We start from the raw sequence: 23,278 nt of genomic DNA, 5'->3' as shown, positions 1-23,278 counted from the left end.
TACTTATCCGACAAAGGGTTAATCTCCATAATATATAAAGAACTCACACAGCTCAACAACAAAAAATCAAACCCCATCAAAAAATGGGCAGGGGACATGAACAGACATTTCTCCAAAGAAGATATAAGGATGGCCAACAGACACATGAAAAGATGCTCATTATCACTAATCATCAGGGAAATGCAAATCAAAACTACACTAAGATATCACCTTACACCTGTTAGAATGGCAAAAATATCCAAAACCAAGAGCAACAAATGTTGGAGAGGTTGTGGAAAGAAAGGAACCCTCATACACTGTTGGTGGGAATGCAAACTGGTGCAGCCACTCTGGAAAACAGTATGGAGATTTCTCAAAAAGTTAAGAATAGGAATACCTTATGACCCAGCCATCCCACTACTGGGTTTCTATCGTAAGAACCTGAAATCAGCAATTCCAAAAGTCCCATGCACCCCTATGTTCATCACAGCATTATTTACGATAGCCAAGACGTGGAACCAACCTAAGTGCCCAGCAACTGATGATTGGGTAAAGAAGATGTGGTATATATATAAAATGGAATACCACTCAGCCATAAAAAAGGATAAAATCGTCCCATTCACAACACCATGGATGGACCTTGAGGGTATTATGTTAAGTGAAATAAGCCAGAGAGAAAGATGAACTCTGTATGACTCCACTCATAGGTGGAAGTTAACATATAGACAAGGAGAACTGATCAGTGGTTACCAGGGGAAAGGTGGGGGTAGGGGGAGGGCAGAAAGGGCGAAGTGGTATACCCACAACATGACTAACAATAATGTACAACTGAAATTTCACAAGGTTGTAAACTATCATAATCTTAATAATAATAAAAAAAAAAGACTTCAAAACAAAAAAACGGGCAGAGGATAGGAACAGACATTTTTCCAAAGATATACAGATGGCCAATAAACACATGAAAAGATGTTCAACATCACTAATCATCAGGGAAATGCAAATCAAAACTACACTAAGATACCACCTTACGTCTGTTAAAATGGCTATAATCACTAAGACTAAAAATAACAAATGTTGGAGAGGGTGTGGAGAAAAGGGAACCCTCATACACCGCTGGTGAGAATGCAAAGTGGTGCAACCACCATGGAAAACATTATGGAGATTCCTCAAAAAACTAAAAATAGAATTACCATACGATCCAGCTATCCCACTACTGGGTACCTAGCCAAACAACTTGAAATCAACAATCCAAAGTAACATATGCACCCTTATGTTGGCTGCAGCACTATTCACAATAGCCAAGACATGGAAACAACACAAGTGCCCATCAACTGATGATTGGATAAAGAAGATTGGTATATACATACAATGGAATACTACTCAGCCATACAAAAGACAGAATCATGCCATTTGCAACAACATGGATGGACCTGGAGGAAATTATGCTAAGCGAAATAAGCCAGACTGAGAAAGACAAACACCAGATGACTTTACTCGTTTGTGGAATATGAACAAACACACAAAGAGAACAGTTCAGTGGTTACCAGAGGAAGGGGGGGTGGGGAGTGGGCAGGGGGTGAAGGGGAGCACTTATGTGGTGACAGTCAAGAAATAATGTACAACTGAAAGCTCACATTGATGTAAACTATTGTGAACTCAATAAAAAAAATTATTTTTTACAGTTACCTAATGGTGGACTTTTTATTTTGCCAAGTAAAGATATGTTTTATCCTCTATTTTGCCAAGTAAGGATTTTTTTAGTAGTAATTGCCACTATTACTACCATAATTTTTTAAGAAAAAGGAGATTTCAACAATTATATATGAAATACATTTTCATAGTAGAAAATTTTTTAAATATATAAAGAAAATTCAAACCACCCAAAAACCACTCCATGATCACCACTGTTAACACTCTGGCCTATATTCCTCAGTGTAAAGTTTTAAGAAAAATAATTCACTCATAAGCAGAGCCTCTCATACCTTCCTACTCACCCAAAACACAAGGAAGGTTAACCGTAAGTGGCCAGAGCTCTGTATCGGCCTCAGGAATTCTGTGTTGGGCCTAAGTTCTAGACTCATTAGAATTTACCCAGGTGATGTTTAAGTTATGGGCCAAGAGAGCCGTGGTTGAAATCACCACCTGCTGTTGGGCCTGGACAGACTGGCCTATAAGATGCTCAGGTAACGGAGATGAAGACTGGTATTAACAATGAGGATTTGCCTATCTTTTTTTTTTTTTTTTTTAAAGATTGGCACCTGAGCTAACAACTGTTGCCAGTCTTTTTTTTTCCTGCTTTTTCTCCCCAAATCCCCCCAGTACATACTTGCATATTTTAGTTGTGGGTCTTTCCAGTTGTGGCACGTGGGATGCCACCTCAGCATGGCCTGACGAGACCCTGGGCTGCCGCAGCGGAGCAGCGCGCAAACTTAACCACTTGGCCATGGGGCCAGCCCCAGGATCTGCCTATCTTCAGGTCAGTGTTTTTCAAACTATGGGTCATGAGCCATTATTAAAATTTTTACTTTTTAAGAACTAGAACTGAAGAGTACAGAAAATATGACAGTGCACCACATTACAGTAAGAGTAAATACTGCTTCATGAAACTTGTTCCAATTACACATATACATACACACACACACTGGGTCATCACGTAAAATGTATTCACTGTGGATAACGATAAAAAAGTTTGAAAACATTGGTCTGAGTTCAACAAATTATGTTTTGCTATCAGGTATAATGCCAAAGGCCATATGTGTGCCCTGGAGCTCAGGAGCTGGCTGCACGTTCCACCCCAATTAACAACACTCCAGAGCTGTATGTGTCTGCAGAGATAAAAAGGGTGGCCTCTCAGGGATAACTTCGTGCAGGTCCCTCATTTTACAGATGAGTACAAGTAAGACTTGGAGCAGCTTAACAATTTGTTAAGTCATACAGCCAGGACTCCAATGCCATCTCTTCTGAACACTCATTGTTTACTATGGGTCAGGCACTGCTCTACATATTAACCCATTTATTCCTTCCAACAGGCCCATCTCAGTTACAGGGCCACACAGACATTAAGTACATTCAAACCCAGGCTCCCTGGCTCCTAAGTCAGCCTCTTCACCACCATGCTGAACTCCTCATCAGACTTCTGACTCCAAGTCCACAGCTCTTCCTGCTACCCCATGACATTTATTTTCTCATTTTCTCTTGAACAAAAGCTAACTTTCACTGACTGTAAAAACAGACAGGAGTAGAGGAGTGGGAGGAACTGTTGCCCCTACTTGGAAGAAGTCCTAAGAGGAGACATCCTGGGGGAGGGAAGTCCTGTTTCCATGTCAGTCCCTGGACTCCCACATTCCTCACCCCAAAGTCCTGCCTTTATGCCACGCCTGTGAGGAAGGCCTGGATGTGATCTTGCTCCCTGCATACATCACAAATAGGTTATATTTACCTACACTAGGAAACTTTTACTAGCACACAATAACTATTTAAAATCACACTTGGGCCAGCCCAGTGGCGCAGCAGTTAAGTGCGCATGTTCTGCTTCAGCAGCCAGGGGTTCACCAGTTCTGATCCCGGGTGCGGACATGGTACCGCTTGGCACGCCATGCTGTGGTAGGCATCCCACATATAAAGTAGAGGAAGATGGGCACGGATGTTAGCTCAGGGCCAGTCTTCCTCAGCAAAAAGAGGAGGATTGGTAGCAGATGTTAGCTCAGGGCTAATCTTCCTCAAAAAAATAAAAAATAAAATAAAACCAGACTCACACGTAAATACAATAAACATAATCAAAATTTCAAGTCAAGCATTATCTTTGTGTTTATTGGTTACTCACTCAGTCATTATAATCTGCTTCACTCTCCAGCAGACAAACATTGGTAAATGCTGGAAGTTTACATAAAATGTGTTGTTGTTAGTGCCACAGAGTCAAATCCAACTCCTCAAGACCCTGTGTACAGCAGAGTGGAACCCTGCCCGGTCTGTTTGCACCACCCTTTCACCTCGGGCACTATATCAGACAATGCTCTGCTGCTATTCATAGGGTTTTCATGGCCAATTTTTTCAAAGTGGGTGGCCAGGTCTTTCTTCCTAGTCTGTCTGAGTCTGGAAGCTCTGCTGAAACCTGTCCGCCATGGGTGATGCTGAAATACAGGTGGCATAGCTTTCAGCAACAGGCAGCCACCACAGTATGACAACAAACAGATGGGTGGTGTGGTTCCCCGACCAGGAAACCTGGGCAGCGGGGTTGAGAACACCAAATCTTAACCACTAGACGACCAGGGTTGGTTAAGATAAAATTTATGATCATAAAATTAAGAAAGCACATTAACTTAATTTTTGCTGGAGATGACCATTTTTAGATGTTAGCAGGGGACACCCAGGGCCACAGGGGTGGAGTCTGAGAACCAGGTCCTGCCTCAGAGCTTTGAAACTGGTGAGAGGAGTGGGAGTACCAGAGGAGAGGGCTAACCAGGCTCCAACCCCTCTTCAACCAGAGCAGCAGCGCCGGTGAATCCTGGGGTTTCTTATACTTCACTTGAAAAAGGATTCTACTACTGGAAAAAAAGTTTCTGTCCTTTGAGCATGGCTTCCCCTCTTTCAGGCTCCACACAATGTCCACCCTCCCCCTCCACCCTCCTCTGCCCTTTTCCAAACTCATGTTGCACCAATGCTGTGTGTCTCTTGCACTATTTTTATCTCCCAAACTCCAAGGGTAGTGACAGAACAGGAACTGTGCTCCATTCCTCACTCCCACCCCCAATCTGCTCAGCACACACAAAAACCAGTTAATACTTGCAGATTCATTTTCTAGAAATAAAATGAGCATCCTAGCTATTACGACACCCACTCCCACATTCACTCATTTGCCGACATATGCCAAGTGGCCAGCTAGGCCTACATGTAAAACACACTGCCCTTGTCCTCAAGGAGCTGCTATTTCTACGGAATGTGGACAAGTGAACTGGCTGTCAGAGAACACAAGTGAAAGCTGAGGTCGAGAGGAGGCTGGACCCTGCACAGGCTGGTGCCCAGAGCAGGGGTGCCCAAGCAGAGTTCTGATGGCAAAGGTGGCCTGACACTGAGCTTTGGAGAAACAGCAAGTTACAACAGTAACCTTCGCTTTCTAATGGACCATTCTCACCAGCATGTTGTTGTTTCTCATGCAAAAATCAACCAACCAGCAACCCTTCCCCACAACCCCCAGACACTAGCTCTTTTCTTGTTCTTTACAATGAAACTCCTCAAAAGGGCTGTCTGCCCTCTCCTCAATTGCCTCTTATTATCTAAATCCAGAATGTCATTTGTTAGTCTCATCTTATCTGACTTCTCAGCAGCATCTGGAACAGCTGAGCACCCCCCTCTTTCTCACTTGGCTTCCAGGACACCTCACTCTTGGTTTTCCTCCTACTGCACCCGCTGCTGCTTAAGACTCCTTTGCTGCTCCCTTCTCTGCTCCTGACAACTTCATGCGGGAGGGCCCCAGGGCTCAGCCTTCTACATTCACTCCATCCAGCTCAGCTGTCAGTCAGTTGGTTCTGAAAATGCATATCAAGACACCAGATATTTCCATGGCTTTAAATACCACCTATATGCCAACTACTCCCTAATCTATATCCCCATTCCAGACCTTTCTCCCAGATTCCAAACTTGTATTATCTCGGCAAGAAAGAGTTAACATAGCAGGCCTGAAACTGTTCTCCTTACGAAGGCCTGCCCAAGGCCTGCTCGTAGGGCTGGCCCTTGGCTGATGTCTGGGACCTTGGATGTCAGGGGAGTTCTCACCATTCCCAGATCTGACAGGGGTGGCTGTGCCTAAACTGTACAATCTGATTGATGCTGAATACCTGCTTTCCTTCTGGGAGTCTGGAATTTTGGTCCATTCTAGGTAGAGGGTGTCTATTTGACTAAATCAAAATAAAAATCCTGGGTGCTGAGTCTCTGATGAGCTTTTCTGATAGACAACATTTCACATAGTTGTCACAACTTGTCGCTGGAGGAATTAAGCACATCCTAGGTGTCCACTGGGAGAGGACTCTTGGAAGACGGCACCTGGTTTCCCCAGACATTGTTCCATCCATCTTCTCCCTTGCTGATTGTGTCTTGTATCCTTTTGCTGTTAATAAATCACAGCCGTGACCCATAGCTGAGTCCTGTTGAGACTTCCTAGTGAATCAATGAACCTGGGGGTAGTCTCCGGGACCCCTGCCACCATATCCTATTTGACATCTCCATTTGGGTGTCTAACAGGCATCTCTAATTTAATTGGTCCAAAACCAAACTCCTGATATATCCCCAATCCCAAATCTGCTTTACCTGCAGCCTTCCCCTTCTCAGTTAACGGTGACTTCACCCTTCTAGTTGCTGGGAACAAAAGCCTCCAGTGATTCTTGACTCTTCTTTCCCTCATACCCATATCCACTATGTCAGGAAATCATGTTGGCTTGTCTTCAAAATATGTCCAGTATCCTGCCACTTCTCACCACTTCCACGGCTACCGCAGATTCAGGCCATCATCATCTATCCCCAGGGTTACTACAAAGGCTCCATTAGAGTCTGTTTTCCATAGAGGAGTCAGAGTGATTCTTTTAAAAAGTAATTTACACCATGTCACTCCTGTCCTCAAAATCCTACAAAAGCAATGTAACAGCAAGCTCCCTGCTGTGGCTTACAGGCTGTGTGTGATCTGGCCCCTCGATTTCCTCTCTGACCTCATCTCCAGCCTCTCATCCTTGCTCACTCAGCTCTGGCCACACTGGCCTTCCTGAGGCTCTTCATACACAACAGGCATATTTCTGGGTAGAGTCCTTTGTTCCAGCTGCGCCTAGAACACACTCACCCCAGATATCTGCCTGGATAACTCATCTTCACCACAACGAGGTCTACTCATTCCAACTCCATTTAATGAGCATCTTGCCCTCCCAATCTCCCCTTACGCTCCTCTACTTTCTTCTCCCATGGCACTTATTACCTGCTATTATATTATATAATTTACTGTTTTGTTTTTTGTCTGTCTCCGCTTCTAGAATATAAACTCCACAAGGGCAAGAATCTTTATCTGTATTTTTTTCCTCTGCCGAATCCCAAGCGCCCAGAATAGTGCCCAGCACATGGTAAATGCTTAATTAAATACCGTGGAAAGAAAGTTGATCAGAACTGGAGCCCTTAGAATGAATCCGGAAGAGAACAAAGAATGGGGCTGGACTGATGGGCAAGAAGGACCTTGCATATCAAAGTTTGGACTTGAGCCAGAGGGCAAGGAAGCCAGACAAAGATCTTAAGTAGCGAAGTGACCCGAGAGGAGGGCATTTTAAAAGATTTCTTTGGTGACGGTGTGGACACGAGTAAGGAGATGATCGCAGCAGGAAGCCCGAAAGAGGTTTCGGGTGAGATCTTCAGGAGAGAGACAAAATCTGTGAGCTAACGGAAGGCTGTAGGAAAAGCAAAGTCTGGAATACAGAGGCAACGCTGTCCTTGACCTGCGGGACGTCGGGACCCGCTCCACGTTGCCGAGCCTGGCCACTACTCCGTAAGGAGAACTTGCTCCAACTGCTTTTAGGTCTACGGTAACTAAAATCCGGCCCTTCTCCTGGCGACCTGAGAGGCGGAATGCCCGCTGAGACGCGGTCGGGTTCCCCTCGCTCCCTCCCCACCCCCGCGGGCCGCGCACCTTCCCGGGTCCCCAAGGTCAAGGGAAACTGGACACCTGCGTCCTCGAGCTCCCAGTCTGCGTTGGAGGCAGCAGTCGCGGCTGTGGCCAGGGCGGAGAGCCTCGGCCCGCCGGGGTCCCACAGCCCCTGCCGCCTCCGGGTCCACGGGGCGTCTCGAGCGGGCCGGGCCGGGGCAGCACGCGTGAGCGGCACGCGGAGCCCCGGCAGGAGCGCGGGCGGGCAGAGGCGCTCGGCTCGCCCCTATCTCACAAGCGCGCGCGGTGAAGCAACAGAGGGGCCGCGCGGGCCGGGGCGCAGGTGTCCGCACTTCGGCGCAGCTCCTCCCTCCCCGCGGCCGCACCGCCCGCCCGCCCGCCTCCAGGCCCCGCCCCTTCCGTCGGCGCCGGCGCCGGCGCCGCGAGAGCGGGACGGGCGGGGCCCTCTGGCGCGGTGGCGGGGGTGCAGCGACCCCTGCTGGAGGCCGCGTCTCGGAGGACTGCGCGGGGAGGGCCGCCCCAGGACCGGCTGGCTTGGAGAGGAGCCCGGAAGCCAGCGCCGGGTGACTCCACGTGGCTGAAGAGAGCTTATCTAATGCAGTGCGCTTAGGTTCTTGGGTTCACCAACCCCTTAGAACATCTCAGAGAGTTATAGACGCTGTCTCCAGAAAAATCTGCACACCCGTCAGAATTCTCTGATAATGTTAAGGGAAGTTCAGAACTTCTTTTCAAGAATAAAGCAATTAGAGCCAGCCCTGATGGCCTAGCGGTTCAAGTTCAGTGCGCTCCGCTTTGGCGCCCGGTTTGGTTCCCTGCCCGGGAAACCACACCACTCCTCTACTGGTAGCAAGGCTGTCCCTGTACAGGCTCGCATAGAAGAACCAGAAGAATTACAAATATACACAACTATGTATTGGGGTTTTGGGGAGGAAAAAGGATGAAAAAAGGAGGAAGATTGGAAATAGATGTTAGCTTAGGGCGAATCTTTCCCTGCAAAAAACAATAAATCAAAAGATGGATCGAGTCATACCTGTCCAGCTTACTGGTCAGGCAGTAGGTGATTAGATGGCAAAACCCGAAATAAAATAGAAAAAAACTAACTCTGGGGTCTGCCCTGTGGCGCAGAGGTTAAGTTCGTGGGCTCCTCTTCGGTGGCCAGGGGTTCACCCGTCTGGATGAGCGCGGATCTAGCACCGCTCATCAAGCCATGCTGAGGCAGCATCCCACACAGAGGAGCTAGAAGGACCTACACCTAGAATATACAACTGTGTACTTGGGAGCTTTGGTGAGAAAACAAAAGAGGAAGAGAAGACTCCTCACCAAAAAGAGCCCCAACCCAACTCTGAAAATACTGCTTGATGAGGATCAAGGCTGCCCCAGGGAGAGAAACCCAAGGCATCCTGCCCTATGTACCGACCTATATCATCCTCCGGGAGGTGTAGGACATCCTCACCTGATCTGACCTGATTCTATCCAAAGTTATAGGACCGCCCAACCACTATAACCGCCTGCCCTGATACCATTTTAACAACTTATTTACATAATCTTTCCTTTGTGTTGTAAAGAAATAACTCACATACCTATGCCTTATAAATTTAACCCTATCCTCACCTCACTGATGGGCTCTTCACTCAGCATGGGTCCTGTCCCCATGCTACTCCATGCTATTCTCTGAATAAAGGAGCGCTACCACCAGACCTTGAGAGTCCAAGAAATCTTTCTTTCAACTCCTAGGCTTGCCAAGCCCACATCACTGCTTAGCAGTAGACTTTGTGGAAACAGACCTTTTGTGATGTAAAAAGATGAATCAGAAATTAAAAGAAGGACTTCCAAGGGACAATTTGTTTCATGAAGTTTCCTTATATGTTCACATTAATGCTCACGGGGATACATGCTGTGTGTTAAATTAAAACATGATTTTTTTCTTGTTTTCAGAGGGTCCTCTCTTCTCTTTCCTGTCTTATGCATCAGCTCTAAGACTTGAACAGTTTCTTTTCCACTGCTTGCTCACTGCTTCACACAGTGGCTACTTGGTTGCATTTGTGCAATAAGAAAAAGCAGTTACAAATTGTTTCAAGTGCTGAAGTGATACGACTTCAAACATTATGTCAATTCAGGTTACACTGTTGACATTTTATACAAGCAATACATAGTTGCATTTACTAGTGTTATTTGTAAAAGATTACAGAAAAATTGTTAAATCTGCCAGTAACAGGGGTTAATTGGTATTATTATTGACAAATAAAAATGGCAAGCAATAGCATATATTGGAGAATATCAGGAAGCCATTTGGTATAAACCTAATTTGGCCTGACCTTGTCTTTCCAAAAGGGCCTGACCATGGCTGTTGAGCATGCATTGTATATCTGCTTTAGATATTCCCTATGGCAAGAACAAAGGCTCTGGAGATACAGGTGCAACTTCCCTCCCCCTCCCAACGTTGGCATCTCCTTAAGGATTAAGCATCTTTCCTTAGGCTAGGAACTGATTGCTGCGCTCACCTGTGACCACCCAGCTCGAGACAATAGACTTGCCTCCTGCTATGTCCTCTGAGATAGCAGACCCACTACCTGCTGTGTCCATCAAGCGCTGTGCTGACAGGGCAATCTTGTGACTATTGTGGGAGGGACATTTCAATCATATGTGAAACGTCCTGTATGGGGGTATATAACCACTCTTTATACCTTGCTTCTTTGATGCCCTTTCTTCCTTTGGGAAGAAAGGCCCCGGGCCATGGTCCTCAGATTTCAGCTCAGAATAAACTCACCCAAATTCTCATTTATAGATTGGTTATGGATTATTGTCATCGACATTATAAAGTGACAAAATTGTGGTATGATTATGGGTGATCATGGAAGGAGATCAAAGAATACAGTGATATTGGGTTACATAGAATCAACTTGGTCATTGGCCTTCAAAAATATAAGCATTTCACTAGATGATCCAGTTAATTTTTTTTTTTTAAAGATTTTATTTTTTTTTCCTTTTTTCTCCCCAAAGCCCCCCGGTACATAGTTGTGTATTCTTCGTTGTGGGTTCTTCTAGTTGTGGCATGTGGGACGCTGCCTCAGCGTGGTCTGATGAGCAGTGCCATGTCCGCGCCCAGGATTCGAACCAACGAAACACTGGGCCGCCTGCAGCGGAGCGCGCGAACTTAACCACTCGGCCACGGGGCCAGCCCCGATCCAGTTAATTTTTAACTTAAAAATGCTAATTACAGGGCCAGCTCAATGGTGCAGTGGTTGAGTTCACACTTTCCATTTCAGCGGCCTGGGGTTCACTGGTTTGGATCCCAGGTGCGGACCTATGCACTGCTTGTCAAGCCTTACTGTGGCAAATGTCCCACATATGAAGCAGATGGGCACAGATGTTAGCTCGGGGCTAATCTTCCTCAAAAAAAAAAAGCTAATTAACATAAAAAACGGCTGTGAGATTAATATGTAATGTGTATGTATACACATATTTATGATTTTTTTCGCAGAAACTCCATTTCTTTTCCCCAATGCGCAGGAGCCCCTGCTGTAGTGCATTGTGGGCATTGTAGTTTTCAAAGGTTTAGACCACTTAGTGGACTAAGTTCCCATTTCAGTCAACAGGGCTGCACTATTCAGACCACAAGACACTGAGAATTGAGCTGGAGTTGAGCCTAGAAATCAAGGCTCCAGCTTTTAATTTAGCTCAAATATTTAATCTTACACAAAGAGATGAGTAAATCAGACAGTGCATTTGGTTGGGGCCTGTAGATGAGCTTGAAGTTATTTTTTAATGTAAGAGGAACAGCCTCACTTTTTTAAAAAAAATTTTTTTATTAAGGTTATGAAAGTTAACATCCTTGTGAAATTACAGTTGTACATCATTATTAGTCATGTTGTAGGTACACCTCTTCACCCCTAGTGCCCTCCCCCACCCCCCCTTCCCCTGGCAACCACCGATCAGGAACACCCTCACTTTTGATACTCTGTACATTATTATGGTCTGGATTTTATTTTCTTATATTTTCTCTTACAATTTATTTACTGCTTATGGTACCACCCAAGGCGAGTGGTCATCTGCCCACAGCAGGACAAGCCGATAGTCGAGAGGCAAGATAGTAGGAGAGAAAGAGCTTCATTACAGCTTGCTCGCAAGGGGGAAGATGGCTGACAAAAGTCCAAAAGAACCATCTTACAGAACAAAGACTACGGGCCAGTCATAGAGGGGGCTGGTCTTCAGGTGGAGGAGGCATCCGGTCTCTGTGCGGGGCAGACATCTGGTCTTAGTTCTTGATAATCTTTTGTTTTACTGGATATGCACCAGAGACCAGAGCAACACCCTATACACTGATCATAGATGATGGCTATCAGCATAGACTCTCTGCCCAAGGCTTATCATATTCCTAAGAAACTCAAAACAACAAAGTTGGGGCCAGCCGGTGGTGTAGTGATTAAGCTGGTGTGCTCTGCTTTGTTGGCCCAGAGTTCGCAGGTCAGGATCCCAGGCATGGACCCAGCACTGTTGGTCAAGCCACATTGTGGCAACATTCCACATAAAATAGAGGAAGATTGGCACAGATGTTAGCTCAGCAATAATCTTCCCTAAGAAAAAAGAGGAAGATTGGCAACAGATGTTACCTCAGGGCCAATCTTCCTCATATGCACACACACAAAAGTCTTCTGGGGCCGGCCCTGTAGCCAATTGGTTAAAGTTCCATGTGCTCTGCTTCGGCAGCCACTAGGTTTGCAGGTTCGGATACTGGGTGTGGACCTACTCCACTCATCAGCCATGCTGTGGAGGCATCCCACATACAAAATAGACAAAGATTGGCACAGATGTTAGCTGAGGGTGAATCTTCCTCACAAAAAGAAAAAAGAACAAAGTTATTGACTTATCACAGCTGGGTGAGTTAATCAGAGGTCATTCAAAGTTACACTATGGTTTCTTTTCTACAGTATGACTTCCCCATGTCAACCTTGTGCTGAGCTAGTATCACTTATTTATTTGTTTGTTTGTTTAAGTGAAGAAAAATTACCTGGAGGAGAAACTTCCCTTGCAGTTTCACCTTACTTATCCCAAACCTCAAGGTCAGCTAATTACCAAAGACATTTTAACAGCAATCCTTTACAAAGCCCCATCCCTCACTTGGAATGCCATTCCCTCTCACCTGCTAAGGAGCTTACCTTCTAAGGAGCGCTCCTCTTTCCTGAATCATCAGTCTTTCTCACTCTTCCAGATCCTTCCTGCCAGCACACAAAGAACACAAACATGTAACAAGTTCTAGTTATGTTACATAGATCTGCCCTAGATACGAGATATTTTTAATTTTTTTTTTAAGATTTTATTTTTCCTTCTTCTCCCCAAAGCCCCCTGGTACATAGTTGTGCATTTTTAGTTGTGGGTCCTTCTAGTTGTGGCATGTGGGATGCCACCTCAGCATGGCCTGATGAGCGGTGCCATGTCCGTGCCCAGGATTTGAACCCACGAAACCCTGGGCAGCTGAAGCAGAACATGGGAACTTAACCACTTGGTCAAGGGGGCAGTAGCTAATTTTTTAAATTTAATATAAATAATGTGATAGTTTTTTTCACTCCACTTTATTTTTGAGACTCATTCCATGTTTATACATACATTTTGGCTCCTTTATACAATTCATATATAAATTATTCCCAGTTTATTTGTTTCTTTCCTAAAAAACAATTCAGTTCTTTCAAACATTGCAGCAATGGCACTTGTGGAGGTAATAATCTGTGAAAGTTTCTCCAGTATTTACTTACAATAGAATCTCTGGGTCCTAGAATAAGTATGTTTTTCTTCAATCTCACCAAAAATGGCCTAATTCTACTAATTTACATTTTGCACAAGCTCATGAAAGTCATATTTTTCCCCATTCTCCTTAACAGTTCATGTTATCAGATTTTTAAATATTGTCAGTCTCATGTATGCAAAGTGGCACCTTGTTTTAATTTGTAAACTTTCCCTGACTGGTAGTGAGATTTAATATCTTTTTTTTTTTTTTTAGGAAGATTAGCCCCGAGCTAACTGCTGCCAATCCTCCTCTTTTTTTGTTGTTGTTGAGGAAGATTGGCCCTGAGCTAACATCCGTGCCCATCTTCCTCTTCTTTATATGTGGGACGCCTACCACAGCATGGCTTGCCAAGAGGTGCCATGTCTGCACCTGGGATCTGAACTGGCAAACTGGGCCACTGGAGCAGAACGTGTGCACTTAACTGCTGTGCCACTGGGCCAGCCCCTAATATCTTTTTATATATTCATTGGCTATTCAGATTTTCTCTTCCTTTAATTTGCCAATTTATACCCTTTGCCCACTTTTCTATGTAGTTTTCTTTTCCAATCACCTGCCTCTGCTCCGAAGGTACACACCAGTACCACCATGCATGGGCACCATAACTCTAGGAACACTGCATGCTCATCAACAGCATCATTCACATGAACTGCAATGAAAATGGCACCCCTGGAGTTGTGCAGTGTAGTGACTATGCTCCTGATTTGGGTTTATGATACCTTTGCTTTCTCTAAAAATAGTTGTTGTTGTAGTCACATGTTTCTGTTTCCCTAAACCATATATTGATGAGTTTTGTTCTTGAAATTTACATCAATGGTGTCATACTGTATGGCACACTTACGATGACTAAATGTCATCAACATACTGCATGTTTATGACTGCTGCTTTTGCTCAACGTTACATTTCTAAGATTCACCTATTTGTAGCTGGCAGTTGTTCATCCATTTCTTTTACTGCTTATAATATTCCATCGTATGAGTATGCCATAACTTATTTTTTATTCTTCTGTTGACGGACTGTGACTTCTTTTTACTCTGTTTTATTTTGTTTGTTTTTTCTATAATGGAAAATACACCAATGAACAGTCTTTAAAACATATCTTGGTATACATGTGCCAGAATTTCTCAGACAGTATCAATTTAGGAGTGGAATGACTGGAATTTTGAGTATGCTTAGATCCAGTTTTCTAAGATAAGCCAAACTATTTTCTAAAATGATTATTTCACTGACTAGTTGCCCCAAGGAACTCAAGTTGGGTTTGGAAGCATTTAAACTGTTTTTCCAAATTGTTTTTTTTCTCCTTTTTGTTACGTTAAGAAGATGCAATCACCAACCACCCTGAACTAGAGGAAGCCTCAGCACAAGAGCTATGCCTATCTATGGCCTTTGCCTTATTATTATTATTTTTTTTCTTAAAGGTTGGCACCCGAGCTAACATCTGTTGCCAATCTTCTCTTTTCTTCTTCTTCTTCTCCCCAAAGCCCCCCAGTACATAGCTGTATACTCTAGTTGTGAGTGCCTCTGGTTCTGCTATGTGGGACACCGCCTCAGCACAACTTGATGAGCACTGTCATGACCGTGCCTAGGATCCGGACCTGTGAAACTCTGGGCCACCAAAGTGTAGCCCACAAACTTAACCACTTAGCCACGAGGCTGGCCCCACCTCTGCCTTATTTTTAATGGTAAGATCTCTCCAGGAGGAGCTTAGGCCTTATTACCATAACCTGTAGTGTACGTGGAAGCATGTTTTCCAACTGGGCCTGCAGAAGCGAATACCCACCTCTCCCTTTTGAATATTCATTCCTCATCTAAAATAAAAGGTCACTGCTTCCCTTTGTTCGGGGATGCCAGGACTCTGGAAATGATTCTTCATGGTCTCCTATTTGCTGCAAATATACTTTATGAGACAACTTACTTCTCGTGGAGAGCCTGATTTAACTCACCAGGAGAAGAATCCACTTGGGTTTTGCTAACAATTATACCAAGTATTATCTGACCAAGCAGTGTGTGAGCCTTTCCATTGGTTCAATTCTTGCCAACAAGTGCAGCTTACATTGTCACACTTCTTAATTTTTACCAGTCTAGTGGGTGTAGAATGGTATCACATTGTACTTTTAATTTGTACTTCTCTGATTACTCATGAGGTTGAGCATCTTTTTCTTTATCATCAATTTTTGTTTCCTCTTCCTGTTTTGTCCCTCCCCTCCTTTTTTCTATTGGGCTATATAAGTGAGCCGAGTTGTGTCCCTCCAAAGGATATGTTCAAGTTGTAACCCCCAGTCCCTGTGAATGTGACCTACTATGGAAATAGGGTGTTCACAGATGTAATCAAGACGAGGTTATATAGGGTGGGCCCTGAATCCAATAATTGGTGTCTTTATAAGAAAAAGGAGAGGGAGATTTGGATACAGAGACACAGAAGATACACACAAGGAAGAGGCCATGTAATGATGGAGGCAGAGATTGGAGTGACACAGCTGCAATCCAAAGAATACTGTAGGGGAGGAAGACATTTCCTCTATCCTCTCTGGGTTCGTCTGGCCAGAGAACAAATTAAATTCAGACGAGACAGAATAGCAGGAGAAAATTAAACAAAGCTTTATAACATGTGTACATGGGAGGCTCAGGCAAGCTGAGCAACTCGCCAAAATGGCTGAAGCCCCCACCTTAAATATCATCTTCAGCTAAAGACAAAGGAGGATGTTGGGGGTGGGGGAGTCAGTTACAGGAGGTTACCAGACAAACACAATAAACAAATGCAGATTTAAGTCCTTGCATTCTGTATTGATAGGAGTTTCTAGAGCTAAGGTCATCCCTCCTTCTTCCTGGTACAGAGAGGGAGACACCTTTACAGATGGAGATTTCCTTTACAATGTAAATGTCTCTTACAAAGAGTAAGTAAATTCTACTTTTCAGTTGCTTTCCTGTCTGCAAAGCAACCAGCCCCAAATAATCATCAAGCCAAAGAGACATATCTTGGGGTGGCCAATTCCAGGCCCACACAATACCAAGGATTTCTGGAAGCACCAGGAGCTAGGAGAGAGGCATGGAACAGAGTCTTCTTCAGAGCCCCTAGAAGGAACCAACACTGCTGACACTTGGTTTCAGACATTTGGCCTCCTGAACTGTGAGAGAATAAAACTCTGTTGTTTTAAGCCACCCAGTTTGTGGTAATATGTTACAGCAGCCCTAGGAAACTAAAACAGGGAGTTTTTCTTTTTCTTATAAATTTGTAGGAATTCATTACATATTCTGTGTTACAATTTTGTGTTGATTATGATGTTGTAAATATCTTCTCCCAGTTTGTGGATTTTTACTTTCTTTATGGTATCTTTTGATGGACAGAACTTCTTATTTTTAATGTAGTTGTAGGGGAGGAGAAAACCTTTTTGCTCTACCCTCTTAGGTTCAGTCCTTGGGACCCTGCAAATTAAACTGACAAAAGACAGATTAACAGGAGGAAAAACCTCAGTTTATTTACGCATGCAACATACGTACATGTGGGAGAACTCAATGATGAGCAACTCAAAGGGGTGGTAGAATTTAGGGCTTATACACCGTTTTAACAGAGGACTGGAGAAGTGACGAGACAAAGGAAACAGAGTTTAGCCTTCTGGGGGTGGTAAAAATAGTGGGAATGTAACTATATTGGGGAAACTAATGGCAGATGAGGGTTATTTTAGTAAGGTTTGTTATGCAGACTCAATCTTGTGCAGTCTCTGGGGTGATGAGTGTCTCTGATGGTTCTCCTTTTCCAGGTATGAGAGAGAGGAGGGGAACACCTTCACAAGGGGAAATTTATACCCTGCCTGGGGTATACAAGGGGGAGAGAAGAGAGCTTTTCCTGCATCTGCTGTTTTTCAATTGCCTTCAGCTCAAAATAATCCTAATACCAAAGAGGCAAACTCTGATCCCCTTCATAGTCAAATCTATCAATTTTATCATTAATAGTTAACACATTTTGGTTTTTCTTCAAGAAATCGTTCCCAACCTTGAAGTCATGAAGGTGTTCTCTTATAATTTCTTCCAACAATTCTTCAGTCTAATCTTTCATATTTAAGTCTTTATTCCACATGGAACTGATTTTTTTGTTTGTCTTTTTAGGTTTTTGGGGTTTTTGTCTGAGGGAGATTCACCTTGAGCTAACATCCATGCCAATCTTCCTCTATTTTTCAGTACGTGGGCCATCAGCACAGCATGGCTGCTAACAGAGCTGTGTAGGTCCATGCCAGGAACTGAACCCGGGCCACTGAAGCGGAGTGTGCTGAACTTAGCCACTAGGCCACCGGAGCTAGCTCCAGAACTGTGTTTTATGTATGGTGTGAGGCAAAGATTCAATTTCATCCCTTTTTCATGAGGATCACTAGCTATCTCAGCTTATTTTGTTGAATAGGTATTTTGCACCAGTGATCAGAATGACACCTCAGTCATGTGTCAAGTATTCATATATGTCTGTATGTGTGGCTGAGTTCTTTGTTATATTCCATTGGTCCCTATCCCAATACTACATGATTTTAATATAACAGCTTTGTGATAAGTTTTGGTATTTGCTAGGACAATTCCCCTCTCTCCCATATCACTTCTTTATTTGATTTCTTCAGTTTGAATTAGTTTAGGAAGAATCAATATCTTTAAAATATTGAGTTTTCCAATAAAATGAACATGGGGGACTGGCCTGGTGGTGTAGTAGCTAAGTTCGTGCCCTCTGCTTCGGCAACCCAGGGTTTGCGGGTTCTGATCCTGGTCGTGGACCTGGCACCACTCATCAAGCCACACTGTGGCAGCATCCCACATAAAGTAGAGGAAGATGGGCACAGATGTTGGCTCAGCAACAATCTCCCTCAAGCAAAAAGAGCAAGACTGGCAATGGATGTTAGCTCAGGGCCAATCTTCCTCTCACACACACACAAAAACTCTGCTGGGGCTGGCCCCATGGCTCAGTGGTTAAATTTCCACACGCTCTGCTGGGGCAGCCCATGGTTTGCAGGTTTGGATCCCGGGTGTGGACCTATTCCACTCACCAGCCATGCTGTGGCAGTGACCCACATACAAAACAGAGGAAGACAGGCACAGACGTTAGCCCAGCAACAATCTTCCTCAAGCAAAAAGAGCAAGATTGGCAATAGATGTTAGCTTGGGGCCAATCTTCCTCACCAAAATAAATAAATAAAATAAATAAATAAATAAATAAATAAATAAATAAATAAATAAATAAAACATGGTGTATCTCTCCTTTTCTTTAGAGCTTCTTTAATGTTTTCCAATAATTTGAAATTTAAAATATAAAGGTCTTGTACAAATTTTATTAGATTTATTCCCAGGTGCTACGTATTTTTGTTGCTCTTCAAATTGTATAATTTAGTTACATTTCGAAAACTTTTTAATTGACGTATAACATATAGTAAAGTGCATACATCTTAACTACAAGCTCAGTGACTTCGTACGTATGTATTATCCCTGTAATCACCATACAGAGCAAGACAGAGAGCTTTACCAACACATCAGAAGGCTCTGTCCTGCTCCCTCCCAGTGAACAACTCCCAAAGATAACCACTGCTCTGACCTCTATTACTGTACATCAGCTTTGTCTGTCTGTTTTAAGCCCTTCTTGCTAGTATACAGCAATGCGATTGAGTTTGGTATATTGAACTCTCATTCAGCTACCTTACTATACTCTCATTTATTATATGCCGGTGGTTTTCATTTTTTCCATATAGTGTTTGGGACTTTCTGTGTGGACAATCATATTATCTGTGTATACCAGCTGATGAGTCTAAGGCAAATGAGACCTCGTGCTCTCTGATCCTTGGCTCCTCGCAGGGTGGCGGTTTTGAACGGGATCTGAAATCTTAGTAGGAGGCCTGGCTCCCCACTGTAAGGCAGATCAATATTATCTGTGTATAACAACAGTTTTATTTCTTCCTTTCTAATCTTTGTACTTAAATCTTTTTCTTGTCCCACTCTGTTTTAGGTGCTCTGGCACAATGTTGAAGAAAAGCAGTGGTAGTATAATTTTTCCTGATTTTAAAAGGAATGCTTCTAATTTTTTTAGGAGCTGGCCCACTGGCATAGTGGTTAAGTTCATGTGCTCAGCTTCGGTGGCCCAGGGTTCAAGGGTTCAGATCCTGGGTGCGGACCTACATACCACTCATCAAGCCATGCTGTGGCAGCATCCAACACACAAAAATAGAGGAAGATTGGCACAAATGTTAGCTCACAGACAATTTTCCTCACCAAAAAAAATAAATAAATAAAAAATAAAAGAATGCTTCTAATGTTTTTACCACTAAAATTGATAATTGCTAAAGGTTTTTGGCATATACTTGTTTTCAGGTTAATAAGCATGCTTCTTTACCTATTTTACTATAGAATATTTTATAGATTTTAATCATGAATGAATTTTTGAACTTTTCAAATATATTTTCTGCATGTATTGAGAAGATCATATGGTTTTTCTCCTTTAATATGTTAATGTAATAAAGTGTCTGTGTACATTTTCTAATATTAAACTATTCTTGAATAAACTCAACTTGGTCATTTTTTTAAATTGCATTACGGAATTTGTATTTTTTTTTCTGCTTTATCTCCCCAAACCCCCCCTGTACACAGTTGTATATTTTAGTTGCAAGTCCTTCTAGTTGTGGGATGGGGAATTTGAATTTATCGTGGATTTCTTGCAGACAACATTGTGGGGTTTTATTTTTGGTCTACAGTGACACTCTTATGAATTTTGTTTGCTAATATTTTGTTTCAGATTTTTGTATTTATGTTTATGGGCAAGATTAGCCACTTATACTGTCCTTGAATAGCTTTAGAATCTCAATTTTATCAGCTGCATTGAATGGTTAAGGGAATGCTGCCTCTTTTTTTAATACTCTGGAAGAATTTATATACTATTGGAATAACCTGCTTCTTCTTTTTTTTTTTTTTTAGGAAGATTAGCCCTGAGCTAACTACTGCCAGTCCTCCTCTTTTTGCTGAGGAAGACTGGCCCTGAGTTAACATCCGTGCCCATCTTCCTCTACTTTATATATGGGACACCTGCCACAGCATGGCGTGCCAAGCAGTGCCATGTCCCCACCCGGCATCTGAACTGGCGAACCCTGGGCCGCTGAAGTGGAATGTGCGAACTTAACCGCTGCACCACAGGGCTGGCCCCAGACTCAATTATTTTAAAAAAAATAATGTGGGACTATCTAGGCTTTCTATTTCTCTTTGAATTAGTTTTAAGTTAAATTTTTCATGAGTTATTTCATTGTCTGTTTCCCAATTAAATGGCACAAAATTGTTTATAATATTGTCTTATCTTTTACATCTCTAATATAATTATTTACATCCTTTTCTTTATTTTTTATTTTTCTTAATCTATCTTGCCAGAGGTTGTCAATTTCTTTTTTTTTTTTAGGAAGATTATCCCTGAGCTAACATCTGCCACCAATCCTCCTCTTTTTTGCTGAGGAAGACTGGCCCTGAGCTAACATCCATGCCCATCTTCCTCTACTTTATTTGTGGGATGCCTGCCACAGCATGGTTTGCCAAGCAGTGCCATGTCCGCACGTGGGATGCGAACTAGCAAACCCCGGGCCACTGAAGCCAAATGTGCAAACTTAACCACTGTGCCACCGGGCTGGCCCTGAGGTTGTCAATTTTAATAGTGTTTGTAAATAACCAACTTTTGGCTTTTAAAAAATCCTTTTTGATTGTCTCTTTGTTTTCTAGTTAATTAATATCTTTTTTCTTTATTATTTCCTTCTTTTACTTTCTTTGGCTTTATTTTGTTGTGTTTTTTCTAATACTTTTAGCTAGATCTTAGCTCTACAACTTTTAGTCTCTCATTTTCTAATACAAGCATTTAAGGGTATATGTTTCCTTTGAAGGACTGCTCTTTTTTTTTTTTTTTGTGGAAGATTAACCCTGAGCTAACATCTGCTGCCAATCCTCCTCTCTTTGCTGAGGAAGACCAGCCCTGAGCTAACATCCATGCCCATCTTCCTCTACTTTATATGTGGGATGCCTACCACAGCATGGCGTGCCAAGCAGTGCCATGTCCGCACCTGGGATCTGAACTGGTGAACCCAAGGCTGCCAAGAAGCGGAACGTGCACACTTAACCGCTGTGCCACCGGGCTGGCCCCTGAAGGGCTGCTTTAATTGCATCCCACAGTATTTTCAATAATGTTCTTTGGACCACAGTTGGGGTTACTGGTCTAGATTGACTTATGGCAAGCAAACTAAATTTGTTGAGCACTTAATAAGTATAGGTCCCAATAGTAATCACTTTAGGATGTGAAAAACCTGCAACAGATACCGCTCACTTCCTTCCTTCTGCCCATAAGGTCAAAGGAATCTACTGAATATTTTAGTTATGATTCATTCCCTCAAGGTTGTCCAAACATAATACTGCTCCCTGCTATGAGGATCTTACAGTCAACAGGGATGATGAGACAATGCCAATAATAAGCAAGGCAGCAAGTGACCCACAACATGCAACAATGAAGAGAAATAGTCTCGGCCCAAAAATATATAGTTAAGTACCAAGGGTTATACTGGAGGAAACGGCAGTTTTAAAAAATAAACGTGCTTTTCATTTGTTCTCTATCCTAGCCTGAAGGACAAACCAAAAATTATAGCTTACTAGGAAAATAAAAAGGGTACTTGGCCAGAAGTATCCTTAGTTCTTTGAACCATGTGGTTTGGAATATTCTTAAGGGCAGCTTTTCATGTTTTGTGTAATTATGTTCAAACTCTGAATCTATCATTTGTTCTCATTTTCCATGAACACTCCCCTTGCCACCATTCATTCACTGCTATCCCACATTTCTTTTGTCTTTTTTTAACAATGTATTACTTAATTTTATTTAAACTTGTAAACAGCGGGCTAGCCCTCCACATTTCTAAGATCTATATTTGGATGCATATTATACAGTAACTAGGAACCTTTAGAGAATTTTTATTGTTGCTGTTACAATGACCAGGAAGAATGAAGAAGAATGTGTATTTTAAAATTTTTATTTTTAGGGGCCAGCCCCATGGCACAGCGGTTAAGTTTGCACGTTCCGTGCCTCGGCGGCCCAGAGTTTGCCAGTTCGGATCCTGGGTACAGACATGGCACTGCTTGGCAAAAGCCATGCTGTGGTAGGCATCCCACATATAAAGTAGAGGAAGATGGGCATGGATGTTAGCTCAGGGCCAGTCTTCCTCAGCAAAAAGAGGAGGATTGGCAGCAGTTAGCTCAGGGCTAAACTTCCTCAAAAAAAAAATTTTTATTTTTAAATAAAAATTCTACGTATGTAACATGTGCAACATGACAGTTTGATGTATATATACATGATGAAATGATTACTACACTCAAGCTAATTAACATATCATGTCCTCACATCATTACTATTTTTTTGTGTGTCATGACAGCAGCTGAAATCTACTCTGTCGGTAAATTTCCAGTATTCAATACAGTATTATTAACTATAGCTATCATGCTGTACATTAGATCTCTAGACTTATTCATCCTACATAACTGCAACTTCATGCCCTTTGACCAAAATCTCCTCATTTCCCCCACCTCCCTACCCTGTTACGCTCTCTGCTTCAATGCACTGGACTTTTTTAGATTCCGCATACAAATAAGATCATGCAGTTTTTCTTCCTTTTGTGTCTGGCTTATTTCACTTAGTATAATGTCCTCCGAGTTCGAACTGTTGTTGCAAATGACAGATATATCATGTGTGCATTTACATCAGGTTGAACTATATGAGATTGCTGCTATTTGACCATTTTTAACCTACAAAGACAGCCATTTCAGATGGCTCAACCCTGTATAGTTAGAGCTTGAATAAAAGCAAATCTTATGGTGGAGTCATGAAAACTCTTTTCTGCTAAGGGAGAAAAAGT

The 23,278-nt window shown here is 42.9% G+C and overlaps 2 protein-coding genes and 1 non-coding gene across 9 annotated transcripts in view; 2 read left to right on the top strand and 1 right to left on the bottom strand.

Moving 5' to 3' along the window:
* The window catches only part of MTRES1 (mitochondrial transcription rescue factor 1), a 48,078-nt gene that overhangs the window by 8,966 nt on the left and 15,834 nt on the right, over window positions 1-23,278 (bottom strand). For 4 of the 7 annotated variants that reach the window (XM_070496569.1, XM_070496570.1, XM_070496573.1 and 1 more), the window contains one exon: window positions 12,769-12,828. The gene's annotated coding sequence lies outside the window, so the exon portion shown is untranslated. Of the gene's footprint in view, window positions 1-5,338; window positions 5,505-7,636; window positions 8,016-12,768; window positions 12,829-23,278 lie in introns of those variants that run through there. The other 3 variants (XM_044757079.2, XM_014868394.3, XM_070496574.1) reach the window with 3 other exon arrangements.
* LOC139041806 (uncharacterized) lies at window positions 7,576-8,193 on the top strand. Its single transcript, XM_070496452.1, has one exon. It carries the CDS (start codon window positions 7,576-7,578, stop codon window positions 8,191-8,193), a length of 618 nt encoding a protein of 205 aa, XP_070352553.1.
* LOC123280520 (small nucleolar RNA U89) lies at window positions 19,152-19,349 on the top strand. The gene has a single exon (XR_006519460.1). It is a non-coding gene; the product is annotated as a small nucleolar RNA U89 (small nucleolar RNA).

The sequence above is a fragment of the Equus asinus genome, chromosome 24, assembly GCF_041296235.1.
Source record: "Equus asinus isolate D_3611 breed Donkey chromosome 24, EquAss-T2T_v2, whole genome shotgun sequence".
Taxonomy (NCBI): domain Eukaryota; kingdom Metazoa; phylum Chordata; class Mammalia; order Perissodactyla; family Equidae; genus Equus; species Equus asinus.
Note: the sequence above shows the minus strand (reverse complement) of the source record. Positions and strands in the feature narration are given on the sequence as shown.